The following is a 21,066-nucleotide window of genomic DNA, read 5'->3' on the forward strand; positions in this document are numbered from 1 at the left end:
GTATGACAGCTCTAGTTCCACATCCTTGGTAAGGTCATTCATTATAAATTTAGCCGTTTAAATAGGTAGGTAGTGGTATCTCACTGTGCTTTTAATTTGCATTTCCCTAATGATTAGTAATGTTGATCATTTTTTCATGTGCTTACTTGTTATCTGTATATCTTCTCAGTGAAGTACCTCTGCAAATCTTTTGCCCATTTTTAATTGGATTGTTTTGTTTCTTATTGTTGAGTTTTGAGACTTCTTTATATTTTCTGGACATAAGCCCCTTTTTATATATGTGGCTTGTCCTTTCACTCTTGTGTCTTTCAAAGAGCAGAAGTTCTTAATTTTAATTAAGTGCAATTTATTGATTTTTTTTCTTTTATGGATCATGCATTTGGTATCATAACTAACAATTCTATGCCTAGCCAAAGGCCATAAAGATTTTCCTCTCATGTTTTCTAATAGAAATTTTAGTTTTAGATTTTACATCTAGGTCTCTAATCCATTTTGGGTTAATTTTTGTGTATGGCATGAGATATGGATTGAAGTTCTTCTCTTTTTATTTTCTTTTTTGCATTTGGACATTTAATTGCCCCAGCACCTGGAACACTGTTTTCATTGAAAAGTCTATTCTTTTCCCACTGAATTGCCTTTTGCACCTTTGTTGAAAATCAGTTGTTCCTACGCACATAAAAATTTAACTTCTGCTTTTTTCACTTAACAGAAATACTGATAAGCATTGTCCACATGGGAAAAGTGAAAAATGTTATTAAGGTGGCCCACCGTGGGAGGCGCCTGATACAGAAATTTGACTTCCTGTCCTTGAAAGTGTCCTCCGCCATGCCCTTCGGGGCCTACCTTTGTTCTCACACCTTCCTCTGTCTCCTTGCTTAAAGATTGCCTTATTTTCCCATGAAGCCTCAGCCTTTGTGTTATCTCTCTATTTTCCATCAGTTTTGTGGACTGACTGCTAACCTCTCTTCAGACAATCTCTTCAGCTATAGAAATCTTTGGGTCTACTTTGTTCTCCTGGACCTGAAAGAATCCACATTTTAGAATAGGCCTCCGAATGGTCATTCAACAAATAAGCCAGCAGGACTTTTGGCTACAGGCTAATTGTAGAGTGAGTTAGACTCAGAGAACCAGAGACCATGAGAACTGGAAAGACTCATAGCCAGGGGCCAGGGCCCAGAGGGATTAGGTGATGTGCCCAAGGTCGCCCAAGGTCAGATGGCAAATTGGTGACCAAGTTGAGAGGAGGTTAGTGGCAGGTGCCAATCTTCCTGGGCTTACACTCTGGTTCTAGTTTTTGCATATTTGAAATCTGGTCATTTCATTTGAAGTTAAATATTCTAAGTAAATCATATCATGTGAAAAGAGAAACAAGAAAATAACGGTTCCCGTCAGGTTGGGGAAGTGAATCCTTCTCTGACCTCATCAACATTTACCCTAAACAGACCTATTAAAAGCTCCCTTGGACTTCCCCCGCCTCCTCAGCGGGAGTAAATACCTCCTTGGCCTTACCAAATCAAGTCGGTATTGCTCAGCTGCCTAAGCATATCATCTTTTCCAGCAGAGGCAAAAGACTCTCTTACTGTTTGAGTGGGTCGGTCAGCCTCCCATCGGGAAGAGGTCTGAGAGCCAGGGGGTGACTTGCTGTGGCCCTCTGGCAAAGCACTGTTTCTCTGGGCTGCAGTCTCACCATCTATAAAGATGAAGGGGTGTAACCACACGGTATCCAAGCCTTGCTGCGTGTGTACCTCCACAGGTCTAAAAAATACCTGCATTGTTAGTAAGCATCGCAAGGGTTCTCGATTTCAGCTGATAAAAAAGCATCACCTGGGATGCTTATTTAAAAATGCAGATCCCCCCCCAGGGGGACGCTCATCCCAATCAAGCAGGTCTGGCCTGTAGCCTGGGACTAAGCATTTGGTGTGTGGCCCCCATTTGGAGAGACACTGAATTGGGGATGTACAGCTCAGCTGATCATCCTAGGCTGCCCTTGTCTCGTTCTCCTTTCTTATGACTCAGGATGAGATGAAGGACCTCTGTTTCCCATCATTTTTCCCCCACTGAATATTTATTCAGGGTCGTCAGCACGGCCAGACACTGTTTTAAATGCTGGGGCTGTGGCAATGAACAAATCAGAACTGCTTCCCTGTTGGAGCTTTCTTTTACTGTGTAATATGTATCTAAAGCTCCTCCATATATTTTCGTGGCTTGACATTTCTTTTTAGTGCTGAGTAATAGTCCACTGTCCGGACGTGTCGGTCACACGGCTTGTTTATCCGTTCACCTACTGAAGGACACGTTGGTTGCTTCCACATTTTCGCAATGATGACTAAAGCTGCTATAGATATCTGTGTGTAGGCTTTTGTGTGGATGTTAAGTTTCCATCATTCTTATTTCCTTATTTTTTAAACTTTGGGGACTAAAGTTTGAGAAAATCATGAAAAACCAACAACTGTTGGAGGATGCTGGAGGAAGTACTGTCAGACTGCAGGTGCCAAACATAGAGGCACTTCTTATCCAGTTCCTTTTCCCTTCTTTCAGATTCACTCAGCAAGTGACTGAAACACCAGTAAATTAAACAAGAAAAAAAAAAAAAAAAGGAAAGAGGATTTACTGTCCAGTAACTTTCAAGAGCTGAATTCTTACGCATTTCAACTTTCTTCTGCTGCTCTTAGCGGAGTCAAATGTCAAGGGGTTATAGGCGGTGGCAATGTCAGCCTGAAGAGAAAGGCTTCCATGTTTGCTGGAGGGGTCTCCAGGCTTCCAGCTTTCTGGTTTTCAGCATTTGGTTTTCTCTGACTGGACCAGCCACCTTTGTGGGTGACAATACCTCACCCATCACCCATTTCTGAGCTTACCTGAGAAGGTGTTTTCTGCTGTGTCTGGGGGAAGGCAGCCTCCACCTGCCACGAAATGTCATGAAGGAAGGATTGGTGTGCCCCATGTCAACCACAGACGTCTTCTTCCCCCGAGACTTCTGGTCCCACCAGCCTCAAGGATGCCTGCTTCTGGGAACCTCAAATCTGGATGTTAACCTAATAAACAGTACAGGCAAGAGTTCTGCCATTACACAGACATTCCACAGAGGAAGACACAGGTGGGCAGTAAGCAAGTGAACATCATTCATCAGAAGGAAGGGCAAATTAAAACCACAACGAGCTACCACCACACATTCACCAGAACGGCTAAAATGACCAAGACTGATAACACCCAATGTCAGCAGTGCCTTGGAGCAACTGGAACTCTCTATAGTGCCGGTGGGGGTGTAAAATGGTTCAAACGTGGGAAGAGGTCAGGCAGTTCCTTCTGAAGTTAAACATCTCTACACCTATGACCCAACAATTCCACTTCTAAGTGTTTATCCAAGAGAAATGACAACGGACTTACAAAAAGATTTGAATAAGAATGTTCAGGGGTGGCCGGGTAGCTCAGCTGGTTAGAGCGCGGTGCTCTTAACTACAAGGTTGCCGGTTCAATCCCCACATGGGCCACTGTGAGCTGCGCCCTCCACGACTAGATTGAAACAACAACTTGACTTGGAGCTGATGGGTGCTGGAAAAACACACTTAAATAAATAAATAAAAGGTTTTTTGTTTTTTTTTAAAAAGAATATTCATTGCAGCCCAAACTGGACAGAGCTTAGATGTCCACCCCCAGAGCACGATGCAGGACAGTGCATCTACACAGCGGGCTGCCCTCAGTGATAAGAAGGAAAGAACTCCCGGGACATGCCACAACATGGATGTCTCAAAAAACACCCACATCTTTTGCTGTGTTACATCCTGCTCTATGCATCGAGCCCTTCTAAGAGCACAATTAGGCCATCTGGTGCTTGGAGTGGAAGACGATAAAGTGGTAAAATAGAAACCGTGATGGAATCCCAAATAGTACTGAGCTTAGGAGAAAAGTACGACAGAAAAACCTATGCACCCCGGCACTCTGGCCCTCCAGCCTCAGTGGCAGCCACCCCTCTAGAATATCCTGGCTTGGTCTTGTCTGCTCCTTCTAGAATTCAACATGCAGGAGCCCCTGTGCTCTGTGTAATCATAATAAACACACACACACACACACACACACACACACACATCCATAATCTGCCGTTTTAACACTTTTTAAATGTACAATTCAGTGGCATAAATTCCATTTACAGTGTTGTGCAACCATCACCACTATGTCTAAATCTTTTTCATTACTCCAAACAGAAACTCTGTTCCCAGTAAGCAATGATTCCCTATTCTCTCTTCCTCCTAGCCCCTAGTAACCTCTAATCTACTTTCTGTTTCTATCGATTTACCTACTTTAAATACTTCCTTCACATAAGCGGAACCATATAATATCTGTCCTTTTCTGTCCGGTTTATTTCACTTAGCCTAATGTCCTCAAGGTTCATCCACGTTGTAGCACGTGTCAGAACTTCATTCTTTTATATGGCTGAATAATATTCCCTTTGCACGTATACATCACCTTTCGTTTATGCATTCATCCCTTGATGGGCACGGGTTGTTTCCCCCTTCTGGCTATTGTGAATAATGCTGCAACGAACAGTGGCATGCAAGTATCTGTTTGAATTCTTATTTTCTTTCTTTCTTTCTTTTTAGATATGTGCGTAGGAGTGGAATTGTTGGATTATATGGTAATTCTATGTTTAGCTTTTTGAGGCATCATCATACTAGTTTCCACAGCAATTTGACATTCGCACCAGCAATGGATGAGGGTTCCAATGTCCTTGTCATACTTGTTCTTTTGTTTTTTTCGATACCATGGGCTTTTGCACATGTAATGTTCCCTTCTTCGCCCAGCGTCTCTCTGAAGCCTTTCCTGACCCCATTCAAGTCTGTGGTCCCCTCTCTGCACCTTGTCCTGCCCCATCCTGGGATGGATCATTGCTGGGCATCCTCCACACCCACACGTCTTCAGCTCCCTGCAGGTTTGGTAAGTTTCTTATTTATCTCTGTCCCCAGCACCTGGCACAGGCCCATGTTAAATGCTTTGTAGGTCCTGTAGAGTGCAGGGGTGGGAGAATCAGTACCCCTCTCTGGCTCAGAGTGAAATGATTTCCCTCATCTGCCTCCACTCCTCTGAAGGTATTTATAGACGGGGAAACGTGGGCATGGAGGAGAATTACACATGGAGGAGAGCTGAACAAAGACTGTGGGGGCATCTTTGGATGTCTCTCTTTGCTCACCTTTGCGTGGGGGATATATCTGCTTCTGAGGCTCCTTGAATTCTGGAGAAAGAGATGCCAGGGAGTGTGGGCATTGGCCACTTGGTACACTGGCATGAATGGTGGGGTATCGGGATTAGATTCAGCTGCCGGGAAAGTGACAGCCCCACAATAATAGTGGCTTCAATTCATCAAAGTCCAGGGTAGGCTGTCCCGGGCTGGTTTGGCAGCTGTCTCCACAAACTTCCCAGGGGTACAGACTCCTTCCAGTTCACCTAGGCTACCAGTGAGCGGTCCTCACTGTCAGACCCAAACCAGCTGCTGGAATTCCAGCAACAGGATGGAGGAGAAAAGCGTTCTGGGGCAGTTACAAGCCCCATGAGACTTTTGCTTGGATCCTATTGGCCAGAACTTAGTCACGTGGCCACACCTAAATGCGAGAGTGGCTGAGACTAATGGTCTTTATTCTGGGTAGTATTATTACAGAGGAAGAGAAAGAGGAGAGGAGAAAATGGTGGACAACCAGCCTCTTTGCCACCAACAGATGGATGAAAAGAGATACGCATTGATCAAGTACCATACTTCCCGCATTGTGCTTGATATTTTTATATATTAGTCGCTTTCCCCCAAAACCCTGGAAGACAGACATTGTACCCCGTCATACTGATGAGGAAACAAGCTCAGAGTGTTGGGTAACTTGTCCAAGGTGACACAACTAGTAGGGTCTGGTGTGAGGACTACAAACTTTGTCATCCAGTTGTGCCCCCCTCAAATTCATATACTGAAGCCTGACCCCCAATGTCATGGTATTAGAAGGGGGTCCTTTGGGAGGTAACTAGGTTTAGATGAGGTCATGAGGGTGGGGTCCTCATGATGGATTAGTGACTTTCTAACCAGAGCGCTTTCTATCTGTCTTGTGAGGACACAGCAAGGGGGCAGTCATCTCAAGCCAGGAAGGGAGCCTTCACCAAGAACCAAATCTGCTGGCAGCTTGATATTGAACTCCCCAACCTATGGTATTCTGTTATAGCAGCCTGAGCTGACTGAGACACGTTTCAAAGCTTTTCCTGCCGTATCTGGCTGCCTTTCAGAGTCTAAGAGTAGAGGGTGGAAGGGGAGAAATTCAGCCATTTTTTTCTTGTGTTCAGACCAGCTCTCCAGGCCAAGAAAGGAAGCAAGGGTTTGAAGGAAAAACAGTTATTAATGTTTTTTAATATGCATTTGCTCCCTTGTTTTCAACTCTTGGGGGGGGGGGGGTCCAGATGGAGAGCAGGAAGACAACATTCTCACTGGTCTGGGGTTCACCAGCACTGAAAACAAGGTGACTGTGCACAGGAGAGGTGAAGCTATCGGGGCGTGGGGAAGACCCACGTTAATGCCTCTGGGTATCTGTCCCCTAATCCGTCCTATAAGAGGAGGAGGATGGGCTAGAGCAGGGCTCTTCCTGCATTAGAATCCTTGGGGAGCTTTGCAAAGAGTATTTTTTCTCCTTACTTGCGCATTTCCTACTTTCCTCTCTTCCATGAGATTCCAGAACCAACCATTCTAGCCTACGTTTCTTTCTATCTTTAAAAAATTTTGGAGAACTGACTCTGGGTGGTGAACACACAATGGGATTTATAGATGATGTAATACAGAATTGTACACCTGAAATCTATGTAATTTTACTAACAATTGTCACCCCAATAGGTTAAAAATAGAAAATTTTTTTTTTATTGTGGTAAGAATACTTAGCATGAGATCTAGACTCTTAAATTTTCATGTGTACAATACATTCTGCTCACTGTAAGTATAGTGAGATACAGTAGATCTCTAGAACTCATTCATCTTGCTCAACTGAAACCTATGCCCATTGATTCATAATTCCTCACTCCCCCTTGCCCCCAGCCCCTGGCAACCATCCTTCCACTCTTTGGTTCTAGGAGTTTGACTACTCTAGATATCTCATGTAAGTGGAACCATACCATGTTTGTCCTTCTATGACTGGCTTATTTCTTCACGGTTCATCCATGTTGTCCCATGTTGCAGAATTTCCTTCATGCTTAAGGCTGAATAGTGTTCCATGGTGTGTGTAAGCATGTGTGTGTGTCACATCTTCTTTATCCAATCATCTGTTGATGGACATTTAGGTTGTTTCCATATCTTGGCTATTGTGAATAGTGCTGCAATAAACACAGGAATGTTAATATCTCTTCATATTATCCGATTTCAATTATTTCGGATAAATACCGAGAAGTGGGATTGCTGGGTCATTGGTAGCTCTATTTTTAATTTTTTGAGGGACACCTCCATACTGTTTTCCACAGTGGCTGCATCAATTTATATTCCAATTTATGTGCCAGGGTTCCAATTTCTCCACTTCCTCGCCAGCACTTGCTGCTGTTGCCTTTTTCTTTCTTTCTTTATACTTGCCATCCTGACAGATGTGACATTTGTTCTGAGAAAAGTAACCTCTCCCCATGGGTTACTTTCCTCAGGCTGTAAAAGCGTTTGAAAGAGCAACTTTATGGTCAGAAAGTGTTTGCAAAACACTTTATTCAGAACAAAATGTTTTGAATTTTGTCCAAATAAGTTGTTTGAACAGATTTAAGCAGATTTCATTATAGGAATCATCAGGCATCTCATCGAAAACAGCACCTCCCTCCCTCGCCCACAGTCATTTGCTCATTAAAGTAATTTTGTCTGCCTGGCTCCAGTGCACAGAGATCTAGAAGCAGTGGAAGAATCTTCTCGGAGCTTGCCTAGTTGTGGGGTTTAAACATGAGATTTAGATACAGTTTTGTCTGTACAAGATCAAGTGCCAAACCACTTCAAGCAGTCGGATAGCTCAGTAGGGAAGTGAGATCAAAATTTGTAGTGAGAAATCAGTAACTTCCCCTATGCAAACAATCACCAGTTCGATGATCTGATGGAAGAGACAGTCTTTTAAAAAATATCAACAAAACAGGTAAAATATCTGGGAATAAACATTACAGGAAATGTGCACCTCTGTGAGGAAAACTGAAACATTTCCAAAGGACCTGAAACTGGAAAGATAGGCGTGTCCTTGGGTAGGAGGACGCAGCCTCATAAAGATGTCAGTTCTTCCAAACGTAGTTTATAAATTTAACGTGATCCAAATAAAAACACCCGGGGCTTTTTCCCCCCTGGAACTAGACAAGCTGATTCTACAGTTTACACTAAAAACATAAACAAGCAAGAGCCAAGAGAACCGGAGAAGGGAGAGCAGTAGGGGAGTGGCCCGCTCTGGTAGCTCAACCTGCTGTGAAGACTCGGGAACAGTCCAGTGTCCTGAGCACGGGCCCAGGGCACACAGAGCAACAGAACAGAAAGCCCAGAGATAGGACCTCCCCACATGGCAACTCCGTGGATAGAATACATCCCCTCAAATCTGAGAGCTGCCAACGGACCTTTTAACAAGTACTGTCTGGACAACTGGGAAGGTGTCTGGAAAAAAGAGATGGACCCCACCACACTGATCACCAGGATAGCCTTCACATGGATCAAAGATTCAAATATCAAAGAATGAAAATAGAGATGAATTCCTTTGTCCCCAATGAGTGGTGTGCATAAGGCTGCCCAGGTGTGGGCTGGACTCGGAACGAACACCCAGGTGTGGGAGATAGCATTGATTAACCCACAATATCCAGTGTAATTTTACCCTCCGTATCAGGTGGCTTTTTTCTTTTTTTAATCAGTCTTCGTTTGTTGACCTGAGACTTAGGTTTAAGGTTACCTACCTGGTGACTCTCAAAGCACAGGAGGCGACCTATCCAAGGCCACCCCCATCTGGGGTCCTAACCACTGAGCTACGGCTTCTGGCTACAAATAGGATAAACCACAGCTACTGAAGCAGGGCACCGGGCTTGGGGGAGGTGGGATGGGATGGGGTGTGAGGGAGCACAGGACAGCAAGTAGCTCTCAGTTGCACACAGACCAGCGACATGTAAAATGGAGGAGGGGGCAGGCATTTGGGGTTCTGAGTCTGGGAACTGGTCAGGAAAGGTTTCTCAGAGAACGTGGATGTGTAGAGTCAGTTCTCATATCAGGTTGGGGATAAACACACAAGCAGCGAGGAAGAAAAACCTTGCCCTCAGATCACAAAGGCTAAAGCTAGGAACACCAGCAGGTACTGGGGGGCCAGAGGGTTGGAGAATTGGAGCAAGCTCAAACTGTAAAAGGCCTTGAATGCCAAGATCACAATCGATCCCGGTCCCAATACACTTAATAATTTACAAAGCACCTACATATAGAATCTCGTTGGCTCCTCCACCAACCTGGTGACATAGGCTTTTTTTTTTTTTTAAACAAATGAAAAAGAGAGCAGAGGTTCAGGGCCCTGCCCAAGGTTACACAGCCTGAAATAAAGCCCTGGGTCTCGTGACTCCAATCCCAAACTCTTCCTCCTACATCACGCCACTCCAGAGGGTCAGCTGTCTGTCTGCACTTTGTCCTCTCAACAACCTGGAAGCTGGGCAGCGTTTCTCAGCAGATGAGAGAAGGCGAGATAGGGCAGTGTGGGGTCAATCTGGACCGGCTGGGGCAAGAGACAGTGTGGAGGACAGGGTCCTGGATGAGGAGGGCCACAGGGAGTGTGACCTTGTAGCAGCGTCCCTGGACACACAGCTGCCCCAGCACCAGGCGGCCCTGATTTGCCTCTAGCCTCTTCTGCATCTCCTTTGCTGCTCCCTCTCCTTCCTTTGTCCCCTCCTCAGGGGCTGGCCTTCCTCAGGACTCAGCCCTGCATTCTGCCCTCTTCCCTCATGGAGAGTGAAGAGCGTGACGTCTCACCCAGGGCTATGGCTTCAGAGCCACCTCCACGCCCACAACCCTTGATCCTGTGTCCCCTGCTCAGATTTGTCTCCTGAGCTACAGGTGACACATTCTGCTGCTCCTAGTTGCCTGTCCACAGACACCTCAAATTCAACCTGTCCAATCTTTCTCCTCACCCCGTGCTCTCCCATCTCCAGGGTTCCCTGTTTCAATCAACAGCAACCCCAAGTCCCCCACTGCCCAAACAGGGGTCCTAAGGGTCATCGCTATCCCTCCTTTACCTGTCTTTCCATCTGTCCTCCTAAATACGGCTCAAATCAACCGGCTTCTCGTGGATATCTGCAACTGTCTCTTACATTGCTCCCTTTCCCCGCTGTTCTAGCAAAACGGGAACGTGTCTATTCCTCTGCTTAAAATCCTCCAGCGTCTGTCCTCACAAAACTACCCATGAATGTTCACAGCAGTGGGCTTCACAAGAGCCAGAGTGGACACAACCCAAATGTCCATCACTGTTTGAACGGATAAACAAAATGCGGTGTGTCATTATCCCGGACTAGTATTCAGCCACAACGAGGAGTGAAGTCCTGACACGTGCCATCACATACATGCCTGGACCCTGAAAACATGACGCTGAGCAAAGGAAGCCAGATGCACAAGGCCACGTACTCTATGAGTCCATTTATATCAAGTGTCCAGAATAGACAAATCCATCGAGACAGAAAGTAGATTAGTGGTTTCCAGGGGCTGGGAGGAGTTGGAAGAAAATGGGAAGTGACTGGTTTCTTTCTGGGGTGATGAAAATGTTCCAAAACGGATTGCATAATTCTGCGAAAAACACCAACCACCACTGAATGCTATGCTTGAAATGGGTGATTTGTATGACAAGTGAATTGTATCTCAGTAAAGCTATCCTTTAAAAAAACCCCAAACTCCAAATCTCTAGGGCTCCCCACTTCCAGCTCCTTCCTATGGTCCAGTTTCATCTGGCCTCTGCACCGCCCTGTGCCAGTTCTTCCTTGGGTCCTGGTCTCCTTTCCTGTCCACACTCAGCTCTTTCTGGAACTGGCAGTGCTCCTGCCCAAGGCCTCCCTCCATGGAATCCATTCCTTCCGCTCTCTAGAGCGACCATCCTGTTCTGTGAAACTGTCTGGTCTTCCCTGACCTCAAGATAGGTGGGAGCCGCTGCTGAATGTCCCCCAAACTCCTACACTTCCCTCCTCCTCTTAATCATGCCCATCCTCCCAGTGAGTCATTCTTTGGCTGCCTTCCCCTGCAGACGGCAAGGTTGGGGATGCTGGCACCATGGGCCTTCTTCGGGGAGCATCTGGAACATTACTGTTCTTACGTCAGGTAATGAATAAGCACCCAGGACGTTTCAGGCGCTCTTCTAGTGGCGTGGGATGCCAACAGGAAGCAGTTCCTGCCCCAGGAGCGTACAGTCTGGTAGGGGAGATGGGCAGGACCCACGTACTCAGTAAGAACCCGTGGGGTAGCGCTGAGGGCTATTCAGAAAAACAGCGCAGGAACAGAAAGTGCTGAGGCAGGTGATTGCGAATCACGTTTCGGGAGGGCTTCTCCGAGTGAGGGCTCGTATTTGAGCAGAGGCCAGAATGAACAACGTGACGATCTCAACAAACACCTGCCCAGTGACTGAACAAGGACACAAAGGTCAGAATAATGAGAGAATGGGCAGAACCGACGCTTCCGGGCAGCGAGGACCGTGGAGCGAGCTTGACCCCAAGAGCTTGCCCAGTCTGCTAGAGGACTGTTCGTCTCGTGTCTGTTTCCTTATATTTTAGATCATGATGAGCAATTCCACTTCCTCCCCTGAAACTTAACATTTTCAGCTGGGCCTCTCAGGCTCCTTCCTTCCTCACTGTTCCCCAGTGTGGCCTCCAGATAGTCAGGGTGGGGGAGAGCTGTAACCAAGAGCCCCAAGTCAGCGGAGCAGTGAGAGAAAGGACTCACTACGTCAAGTGTAGCAGGTAAGCTGACAGAGACCTCTGTGGCTCCCCTGCATCCAGCCAGCAGCAGGGGAAGAAAGTGGAGAGGCACGCGGGTCAGCCAAGCCCCGAAGGGGCACACGTCACTCACATTCCAAGACTGGGCCACCCTGGAGCACGGGAGGCTGGCAGAGTCCAGGTGGCTGGCCAGAGCAGAGAGAATGGGCTGGGTTCTCCCGCTGCTCCTTATCCCCTAAGTAGCACCACCTCTGCAGGCTTCCCAGGCTCCAGATTTGTTCTGCGCAACAGTGCACGTCAGGTCTTCCTAAAACCCCCCTTTCATGGCGCCACTCATCTACCAGGCCTATGGAACCCTCTGCGTCAGCAGGGAGTGGACATTGTTCAGCCTGGGCGCAAAGGCCCACAAACCCCACCGGACTCTCATCATTGCAGGGGCTGCCGTGGCTCCCTTTTAGCCAGTTTCCGGATGCCATGTTCATTCCCACCACACCCCTCCCTCCACCAACATGGTACTATCTGCCGCGTGGGCTGGGTTCTACATATCCTATTCAAAAGTCTCCCCAAGACCTGGTTTGAGTCCCATCTGCCCGCTTCCCCATCACTGTGTGGCATCATCTCGTCCATCCGCTTGCACATTGACACACTGACCACAGCTGGAGAACGTGCCAGTACCATGTGCAGAAGCCTGGAGTGGGGTACTTGCCAGTTTCAGGGTGACTAAGCAATGATGCCGGCATGAGAGAGCAGAAAGGGGCAGCTGAAGTCTAGGGGAGGATGTAATTGCTGCCCCCGCCCCAAGTCTCTAGTAGAAGAGGGAGAGGGGCCTCCAGTCAGTACACCTCGTGCCCCAGGAACACAGTTCACCATAGATGCCGCTCCCAGCTGTGATCAACCCGCTTAAAAGGGGGTAAATAGAAAGGGGGGTGCTCCCTGCCCTCTGATTCCCTAGCACAGGACAGGATGAGGGGAGGAGCGAGAGCAGGGCCGGTCCTTCACGCTTCAGACGTGAGGGCACTTCCATAAGCTCATAGCACTCATGACGGACGCACCAGTGATTCTGGAGGCAGGCAGGTGCCCTGTTAAAGTGACTATTCAGACTCAGGACAGCGGCAATGACTGCTTTCTAAACCCTGATTCTGACAAGGGGACAGAATACAGGCAGACCTCGTTTTATTGCATTTGGTTTTTGTGCTTCACAGATGCTGCATTTTTATAAATTGGAAGGCAAGACCCTCCCCCAGCAAAAAGATTACCACTCGCTTTCCTGTGTGGCCAGGAGCCGAACCCGCAATATCTCCGAGGTGTGCCTGTATTAAAAAATAAGACTGCCCTTGGAGACCCGAGAGCAGTGTTGCTTACTGGACGGACCAGGACCCAGTCCTGAGAAGACTCTCAGTATTATCCTCTTCAACGGGACACAGTACACCTTTCAAACTAAGTCCATGAGTTTTAAAAGCCGAGTTTGGACCGCTCTGAGTACCAGCGGGTTCACCAACACTACAACCTGCTATATGTGTCAGTGCTGTTGGCACACACAATGGCACTTCCTTTCCTAACAGTGACACTAACCTAAGATATACCTAGTGCTAATTTAGGATGCTGAGGCCAGCCAGCCCGCTAGTGAGAACCTCGCTCGTTTGCCTCAGGACTCTGGCTGCAGTGAGGGGCCTGTAACCCCCAGGCCCACGTTTAAGAAGCCCCCAAATGAACACACACCCACATGTGTGTACCACCTCTTCTTGTTCGTCAGTGTAAATAGGGCCCACATCTGTGGAATTTGCACTGCATGTACATCGTGTCTTAGGAGTTAGAAGTATTTCCAAGGTGCCCAAACACAAGTCCCCTTTCATTTTTCCTACGCATCCAGGCACGCCGGTGAAGCAAGATGCTCCGACTTGAAGGTCACTTACCTTAAGTAGATCAACGGGACAAGTCCAAGAAAAATGGATCCCTCGTGCCCGTCGCCTCTTCCCGGCATCCCCTCAGCAATCGTGCCCTGCAGAGGTAACCCTGGAACACTTCATAGGAGCCGTCCCCACCGTCCCCTTTACAATCATGTTTGAAAATGAGCCTGGTACAAACTCCCAGGACGCAAAGTGTGAGCCAGGAGGGTGCACCCAAGCTCCAGGGGCCACAAGGCCTCTGCAGAGAGGTAAGCCGAGGCCTCGTGGCCAGTCACCCACCATAGCTTTCAGTCACCAAATGCAGCCGAGCTTTTCCACGGCTGTCTTCCCAAAGGTGTTGCCAACCAGAGGCCTTCCCAGGAATTACACATCCATGGTCGGAGGGGATACAATCACCAAACCTGTAACAAGACTGCATAAAAGCAGCAATTGTCCCATGCATCATTCTGACGCCTTGAGTTAAACAGCACAAAAAGCCTCAATGAGGCTGACAGTCACTGCCTTCAGTTTTCACTTAAATGACCCCATTTTGGAAACTTCTGCTCATCTTTAGAGTAGCTAGCCAAGATGGACTGTGCGACCAGCAACCCACCCCCACGCAGGACAGTGCTGGGAGTTCCTTCTCATACATGGTCAGACAAAGGAGAACTGAAAACTCCTCTGCCCAAGCTAAGTAGCCACAACTGAGGTCATATGCTGGGCTCTATTTAGGAATTAGATCAAGTGGAAATTCCTTGGGTTCCGTTTCTTTTCTGTTCACTGTCTAATCTTATTTGGTTTTGTGTAGCTGGTGCTGTGTGTGGTTAAACAGGCTTAGTCTCACGCTGAAAGCAGCCTCCTGAGCAGACAAGTATGTTTTAGCTACTTGGTACGTCAGAGAAAGGGGATGAGGGGACAAGAACCAAGCCAGCCAGCCATGCGTTGTCCTCAGAGCTCTGGGTCTAGATGCGAGTTTCCAAAATGTGGTCTATGGTTTCCACTGGAAATACCAAGCACGCCTGTTGCACCCCCAACCACAATCTTGGAGGGTGGGGCCTGGGAATCTGCACTGTAGACAGGCCCCCTGGATTCGGATTAACAACCAAGTGAGGGCATCACTTCTCCAAGGGCCCAGTGAGACCCATGTACCCCCCAAGTAGCTGGGTGAGTCGGAAATAAGGAGACAAGCGTCCTGACTCCCTGACCTAACACCTGACCTAGTTTTTAGTTGTTTTAACTTTTTATTTATTTGTGTTTTTCCAGGACCAATTAGCTCCAAGTCAAGCAGTTATTTCAATCTACTTGTGGAGGGCGCAGCTCGCAGTGGCCCATGCGGGGGATCGATCTGGCAACCCTGGTGTTACAAGCATTGTGCTCTAACCAACTGAGCTAACTGGCTGCCCTAGGTTTTTAAGTAAGACGAGGGTGGGGAAAAAGAGAAAAGATACAGAGTGAAGAAGTCACTGTATGTTTATTATTCACAGTTAATCACTACCTACCAAATGCTATTCGCAGTTAAAGGATTAAGTACATAGGTCTTTTTAAACACTGATTTTTTTTTTTTAAATATATACACACAAAACTTAGTTCAGCAAGGCTTCATGATATACACCAATTCCAAAATAAAACAACCAGAGGGTCCGGGTGTAGGATGCCAGGTTCCTTGTATCAGCAAGAAAAGGAGAAGCTACCAGAGAGGGAGCAGGAGAGGCTGATGCTCCACCCAGAAGAGCAGCCACTCCTGGGCCTCCGAGTGCTCCGGGCCAAGCCCGGCTCCAGAACCAGTGTCCAGGGCCGACTCCGACGACCACTCCAGAGCCCAAGGCCATCACCCATTCTGCGGCCCCGTGTGTGTTGTGGCGAGTTCACAGGCACATCATTCCGAGGGACAAGAAGCTGACAGCAGACGGACAGACAGCTCTCAGTGGACTTGGCCTTCCTATAATTCCAATCTTCCTTCCCAGCTTGCCCTGCTTCACAGAGACATTTCCTTTTTGGGGGTGGAGTGGAGCAGCTATAAACACAGCCTGCTGTGAATGGAGACAAGAAAACCACCCAGCTGCTTCTTGAATGCTGCCCCAAGGCTCACCTGGGCAGGTCAGGTGGGAACAAAAAAGGTGAAAGGCATGAACAGATACCCCTGGTTTTCAGAGCAAGAAAAATGAAGACTCACTTTCTACCCCAGTGCAGGAATACAGTATATCCTGATACAGTTAAGAGAGTGACAGTTTAAATTCCTTTCCTGTGTTTGAAATTTGCTGGTCCCAGGGGTTTGCATCTGGGGCGGTCTCTAGAGTTAAGGAGGGGGGCAGACAACACTTGAGACGACAAAGTCAAGGCTGCTGACCCCCCTGTTCAGATCCAGTGCGAGGTGGGAAGAGCTGTCACCTCTCCTTCCCCGGCAGCTGGCCATACTGTATCCGAGGCCACGACTCCAGATACCGCAGCTTCTGCTCTTAAATTCTGAGGGCTCACGAATATTAAAGCTGAACCTTAACAACTTCTGGCTTAGAACAGGCAGAATCCCCACACCCCCCTACTTCTACTTGTCTCCTCTTCTCTACCCTGTTCTCCCCTCCCCCCGAAGGAAAATATTTACACAGAGTAGGAGACAAACCGGCTGAAAAGCTCTGGACTGTCTTTAACTTATTTTAAAACAAAACAAATAGAAAACACCACTCATAAGCAACCCTTGAAATAAGGAAAAAGGCACTATGAAAAAACAACATGCTCAGTAATACCATTCGGAAGGGAAAACAATGTGGAAAAGAGAGACACAGGTTTTCAGTCTTTCTCAGGAAGTCATGAGGGGCAACGCTCCATCCTTTCACCCCCACTCTGTTTCCAACTTTGACCAAGTATCCCGGGGCTTGGGGGCTGGAAGGCATATTCTGACTCGCCCGCCCCTCCTCTGGCAGAAGCTAGACAAGGGCTTCCTGTCCCCGGGTTGTGTGTGTATATGAAGAACCCAGCAATAGCTGTTCAGTCATTCTGACTAAAACAGACGTTTTGCATAGAGAAAATACCAGCCCACTTGGTTTCTTTTCTTTTATTATTGGCATCAGCTAGGACTATATCTGGCATTAAACGTCATGCACTGATGGACAGGAGAGAGATGGAAAAAAAGGACAAAGGAAGAGAAATAGGAGCAGTGGTGAAAATTTGTAATAAAAACTCTTTCTCTTAATTTATAGGTGTTTTGGCATTGTTATATCCAACTCCCCCTCCCACCCCCCGAAGTTCCAAAGTGAAAGGATCACGAGGTGACCCAGCCAGGTGTTCTGAGCTCCCTCACAGGCTGCTGTGAGACGTAGCTCGTGGGTTGAATTCTTTTGTACGTGTTTTAAAATTTTCATTTTCTTTAAATAATCTCCTCTTGGTTCCTAGACGTTCCGGTTCACGGGGGTGACGTAATTGCGGGGGAACATGCCAGTCTGCCCGTGGCAAGCCCCTTTCCACCAGTTGGGGTCTGAGTTATCCATGACGTGGATAAAGTCTCCCCGACGGAACCCCAGCTCTCCGTCTTCCTGGGGATCAAAGTCAAAGAGGGCTTGGACGTACGTCGGTTGCTGCAGAGAAGGGGCAGGAAAAACACACATTGCATTCTGACTGTGGCCGGCGCTTGGGAGTGCGACCGGTCACAGCGGGTAACAGATGTGTGCCAACTTTGCCACACTTCCAGAAGTAATCCCCGCCAGTTCTCCCCACCCCTATATTCTTACACGTTCTAGGCTTACTCTACGTGGGGGTGGTGCAATCTTTCACAGTGCGCAAAAGTTATCAGGGTGGATCTCACGGAGGGGGCCCACTGGGCCGGGTTATTATGCAGAGAGCAGCAAATGCTGCTTTAAGAAGAAAGGACTTTGGAAACAGACACCAGGTTTTGTAGACTCCCAGGACTTGACAATGCTTCTGTTCCTACCACTTTATCACTTCAAAAATCCTTAAGGTTTTCTAGAGTCAAAGGCTAAGAGCATGGACAACATAAGCGGGTGCTCACCAGGAGCGGCTCAGGATTTCAGGGGCAGGAATACAGGAGCGAGTGGAGACCTCACTCCCTCACAAGTACGATTTTCCTCACAATTTGCTTCCCGGGAAAGAATATTTGAGTGTTAGAGACCTTCCTTCGTAGAGATACAGGTGGTAAACAACCTCCTTGGAGAAGCAGCCTGTGGAAAAGGCAAAACTATTCCATTTCAGACTTCAAATCTGCACCATGAATGAAGGGTGACACTGAATCATGAGCGTACAAGCCCCAGGAGAAGCCCTTTGACGAGGCACCTGCTTGCCCGAGGAGCTATTGTTTATTGCGAAGAACGGCCCGTCTCTCGTAGGAGGCTTACCTGTGGCACCTGCTCTATGTCCCGGAGGAAGATCTGCTGGTTTCTGGAGACGGACGTAGACCTGTGATAATCCACGAGCTCATTCAGGGAATTGAACTTCACCACCCACAGGAAGTACTTCCCGGCGCCGTCTCGGAGCACCTTGAAGTGCTGCACATCGTTTCCAAACCTGGGGTGCGGTGGGGGGCACAGAAGGCGTGCATAGGTCAGAGGGTGCCATCCTGGCGGTCGGGCCACCTGCCCATCGAGGAGGCGTCTGGAGAGAACGTGTGTTCTGGCAACACGTCTCCCAGCCAGAGGGGCCCGGGACCAGCACAGCACAAGCCCCTGGCTGCAGACGGAGGACGGTCACCGAGCACCCGACGCCCCTCCACTAGCACTGCTGACCACCAGTGACAACGGAGGAATCCTCGCCAGACAGAAAACCCTGTCCACCAGTCGAATTCTGAAGACATTTGTAAAATAAAAAGAGAAAAGTCCAAACCCATGGTGTGCCCCACATGGTACCAATGAAACAGGGCCTGAATTAACTTTCCAAGCAAAAGAAAAAAAAGAGAATTAAAATCTTATGTGACATTTAGACTGCAAAAAGTGGGATAAGAAATAAGGTGATGAGGGGAGGGATTGGACATACTTTCAAAATTCTCCTGTACCTGGGAACAGTTTAAAGTCATGTTTTCCATTCAGGGATTTTAGTTCTACTCGTGGGAAAAGGTCTCAGAACAAAAGAACATGCTGAGATAATAAATAAAAGAGGCCCAGGCACCCACCCCCACAGAAAAAGCTTCTCATCACCTGGTCAAAGGTACATGCTCCAGGTGACATTGGCCCTCACAAACAGCACAAGCCAGACTGGTGGGGCAGCCCACGCTCACAGCGCTGTCTGGCCAGGACCTCCTCTCAGGGAAGGCTCTGCCTGTCCTGCTCAGTGCTGCGTCCTCAGTGCCCAGCCGCTGCAGACACTAGGATTTGTTAAATGAAAGAACGTCTCTCCTCCAGTCAGTCTTAAAACTAAAGAAACGAAAACACTGCTTGAAAAACAACCCAGCAGGTGGCAGCACTCAGCTTCTAGGAAGCCGGTAAGTCGCCCATACGTTCTGCGAATCAAAGTGACAGGGCTTAACAAAGGAACCAGTTTCCTATAGGCTAACTGATACAAGCAAGAGTTAAACTCCTCTGGCATCTCATCAATGTTATATAATGAGAAGATGTCATTCCAGAACCTGCTGTACTGTTATTTCATTACAGAAAAAAAGGTGGATGGGGAGAAAGCTTTATGAGGAAAGAGGACATATTGAAATGACACTGGCCCCACAGAAGTCCACTCCCAGCGCAGTGAGAGGGTTTCTGAAAGGACCGTAGTGTTTTCCATCACAGACTCACAACATCTTGAAACTAGAGACACATCTTACAGACTGGATTCTTGAACCTCCTTGGTGAAGGTGTCTGTGTTGATATAGTTAATGACATCTCTTTGGAATTTTATTTCTAGAACAATAAATACAAGAACTCTACACTTTTTACCGGATAAAAGGGAGTGGTGTGGGAGCATCCCAGCGGCCACCACGTGAGCATGTGCCATGACCAGTGGTGCTCAGACAAGGTCCCCAACAGAACGCTAAGTGGCCAAGGTGAACTCTCAGAGGCCGTCACCCAATGACTCAATGCTTGCATTTCTCGTCCTGTACAGTCTGACTTCCACTGGGGTCAGTATAAAACATAAGGAAAACGGATGACGAACTACAAGTTAGTAAGAAGCACACTGCTACTTCCACACCTCGGGGCTCTCCACTAGTTCCTCATTTGCATGTGTTTAATCAAGCGCGTCAAGAAGCCACCATCTATCTCTTTCAATGTGGGAGTATGGGGGTGTACGGGGAATCTCTGTACCTTCCACTTGATTTTACTGTGAAACTAAAATTGCTCTCAAAATTACAGTCCAGTCAAAAGAAGCCACTGTTAGAAGAGAAAAACTAATATTTAGATCCAGTTTGACTTTTTCATGTTGGGACTAAAAACTAACTATGCTGGAAACGTATCTGTAAGGTATTGCAAATAGCTGAAACCACCTCCCATGTCTTTGCTGAGAAAAAAACACACAAAAATTCTAAATTGAAATCTACATTTCAAAAACCTACATTTTAACTACAAATTTGATCCTAAAATTAAACAAGATATTCAGTTGATTTTTGAAACTAAAAAAATCTTTACATCACTTGTAAATGGCAAATAAACTGTCTTATAGCCTTTGTTTATTTATCTCCCCCTCCCCATTTTTTTTAAGGAGGGCACAGTGGCCCATGCGGGATCGAACCGGAAACCTTGGTGGTGTCAGCACCACGAGATAACCAACTGAGCTAACTGACCACACTATAGCCTTCATTTAAAAAGTAATTTTAACCTAATCACTTCTTTGTCATAGAAATGATGAACTGAGTTGTAAGATTCCTAGGGGAGGGGTTTCTGTGATAAAGTATTAACTAGAAAAGGATTGAGTCAAAACACATATGACAATTTGATTCAACATCCTTATGTCACAGATGGGGAGAGATTTGCTTAGAATCCTCCAAGTTCCAGTTTATATTCTCTGTGACTCTCCGGGTGGTAAAACTCCCCGCCCCCCTACCCCCAGTTTCTGCTCAAGGGCTCCCCTCTACATTTAAACTTACTGCGGGGGAGGGGGGTGAAGAGGGTGGGGAGCAAAAACCCCCAAACCCCTGTGGTAACCTTTTCAAGTTAATTAGAGAGGCCCAGGAGGGTGTTGGCAGATTTGAGCTGCCTATGTGGTGAAGGCACACAAAGGCCGCCACCAGTCAGCGGTCAGAGAGCTGGAGGAATCCGGCAGAGGGCATGCGCCCTGGGGCACACTGTGGAGTGGTGGGGATTCGGGAAACGGGCTCAGCAACCAGAGGGCCTGCCTCCCCGTGGGAATCTAAACCCTG

The 21,066-nt window shown here is 47.5% G+C and overlaps 1 protein-coding gene across 3 annotated transcripts in view; it reads right to left on the bottom strand.

Annotated features, from left to right (window-relative positions):
• Positions 1 to 15,233: 15,233 nt before the first annotated feature.
• The window catches only part of GRB2 (growth factor receptor bound protein 2), a 60,492-nt gene continuing 54,659 nt past the window's right edge, over positions 15,234 to 21,066 (bottom strand). For all 3 annotated transcript variants that reach the window (XM_019745571.3, XM_074319841.2, XM_074319842.2), the window contains 2 exons: positions 18,125 to 18,293; positions 15,234 to 17,350 (listed from right to left, as the gene is read on the bottom strand). In XM_019745571.3, coding sequence (XP_019601130.1) covers positions 17,165 to 17,350; positions 18,125 to 18,293 — 355 coding nt within the window. In that variant the 3' untranslated portion in view covers positions 15,234 to 17,164. The remainder of the gene's footprint in view (positions 17,351 to 18,124; positions 18,294 to 21,066) is intronic.

The sequence above is a fragment of the Rhinolophus sinicus genome, chromosome 12 (genome assembly GCF_057876585.1).
Source record: "Rhinolophus sinicus isolate RSI-liver-muscle chromosome 12, RSI-T2T, whole genome shotgun sequence".
Classification (NCBI taxonomy): Eukaryota; Metazoa; Chordata; class Mammalia; order Chiroptera; family Rhinolophidae; genus Rhinolophus; species Rhinolophus sinicus.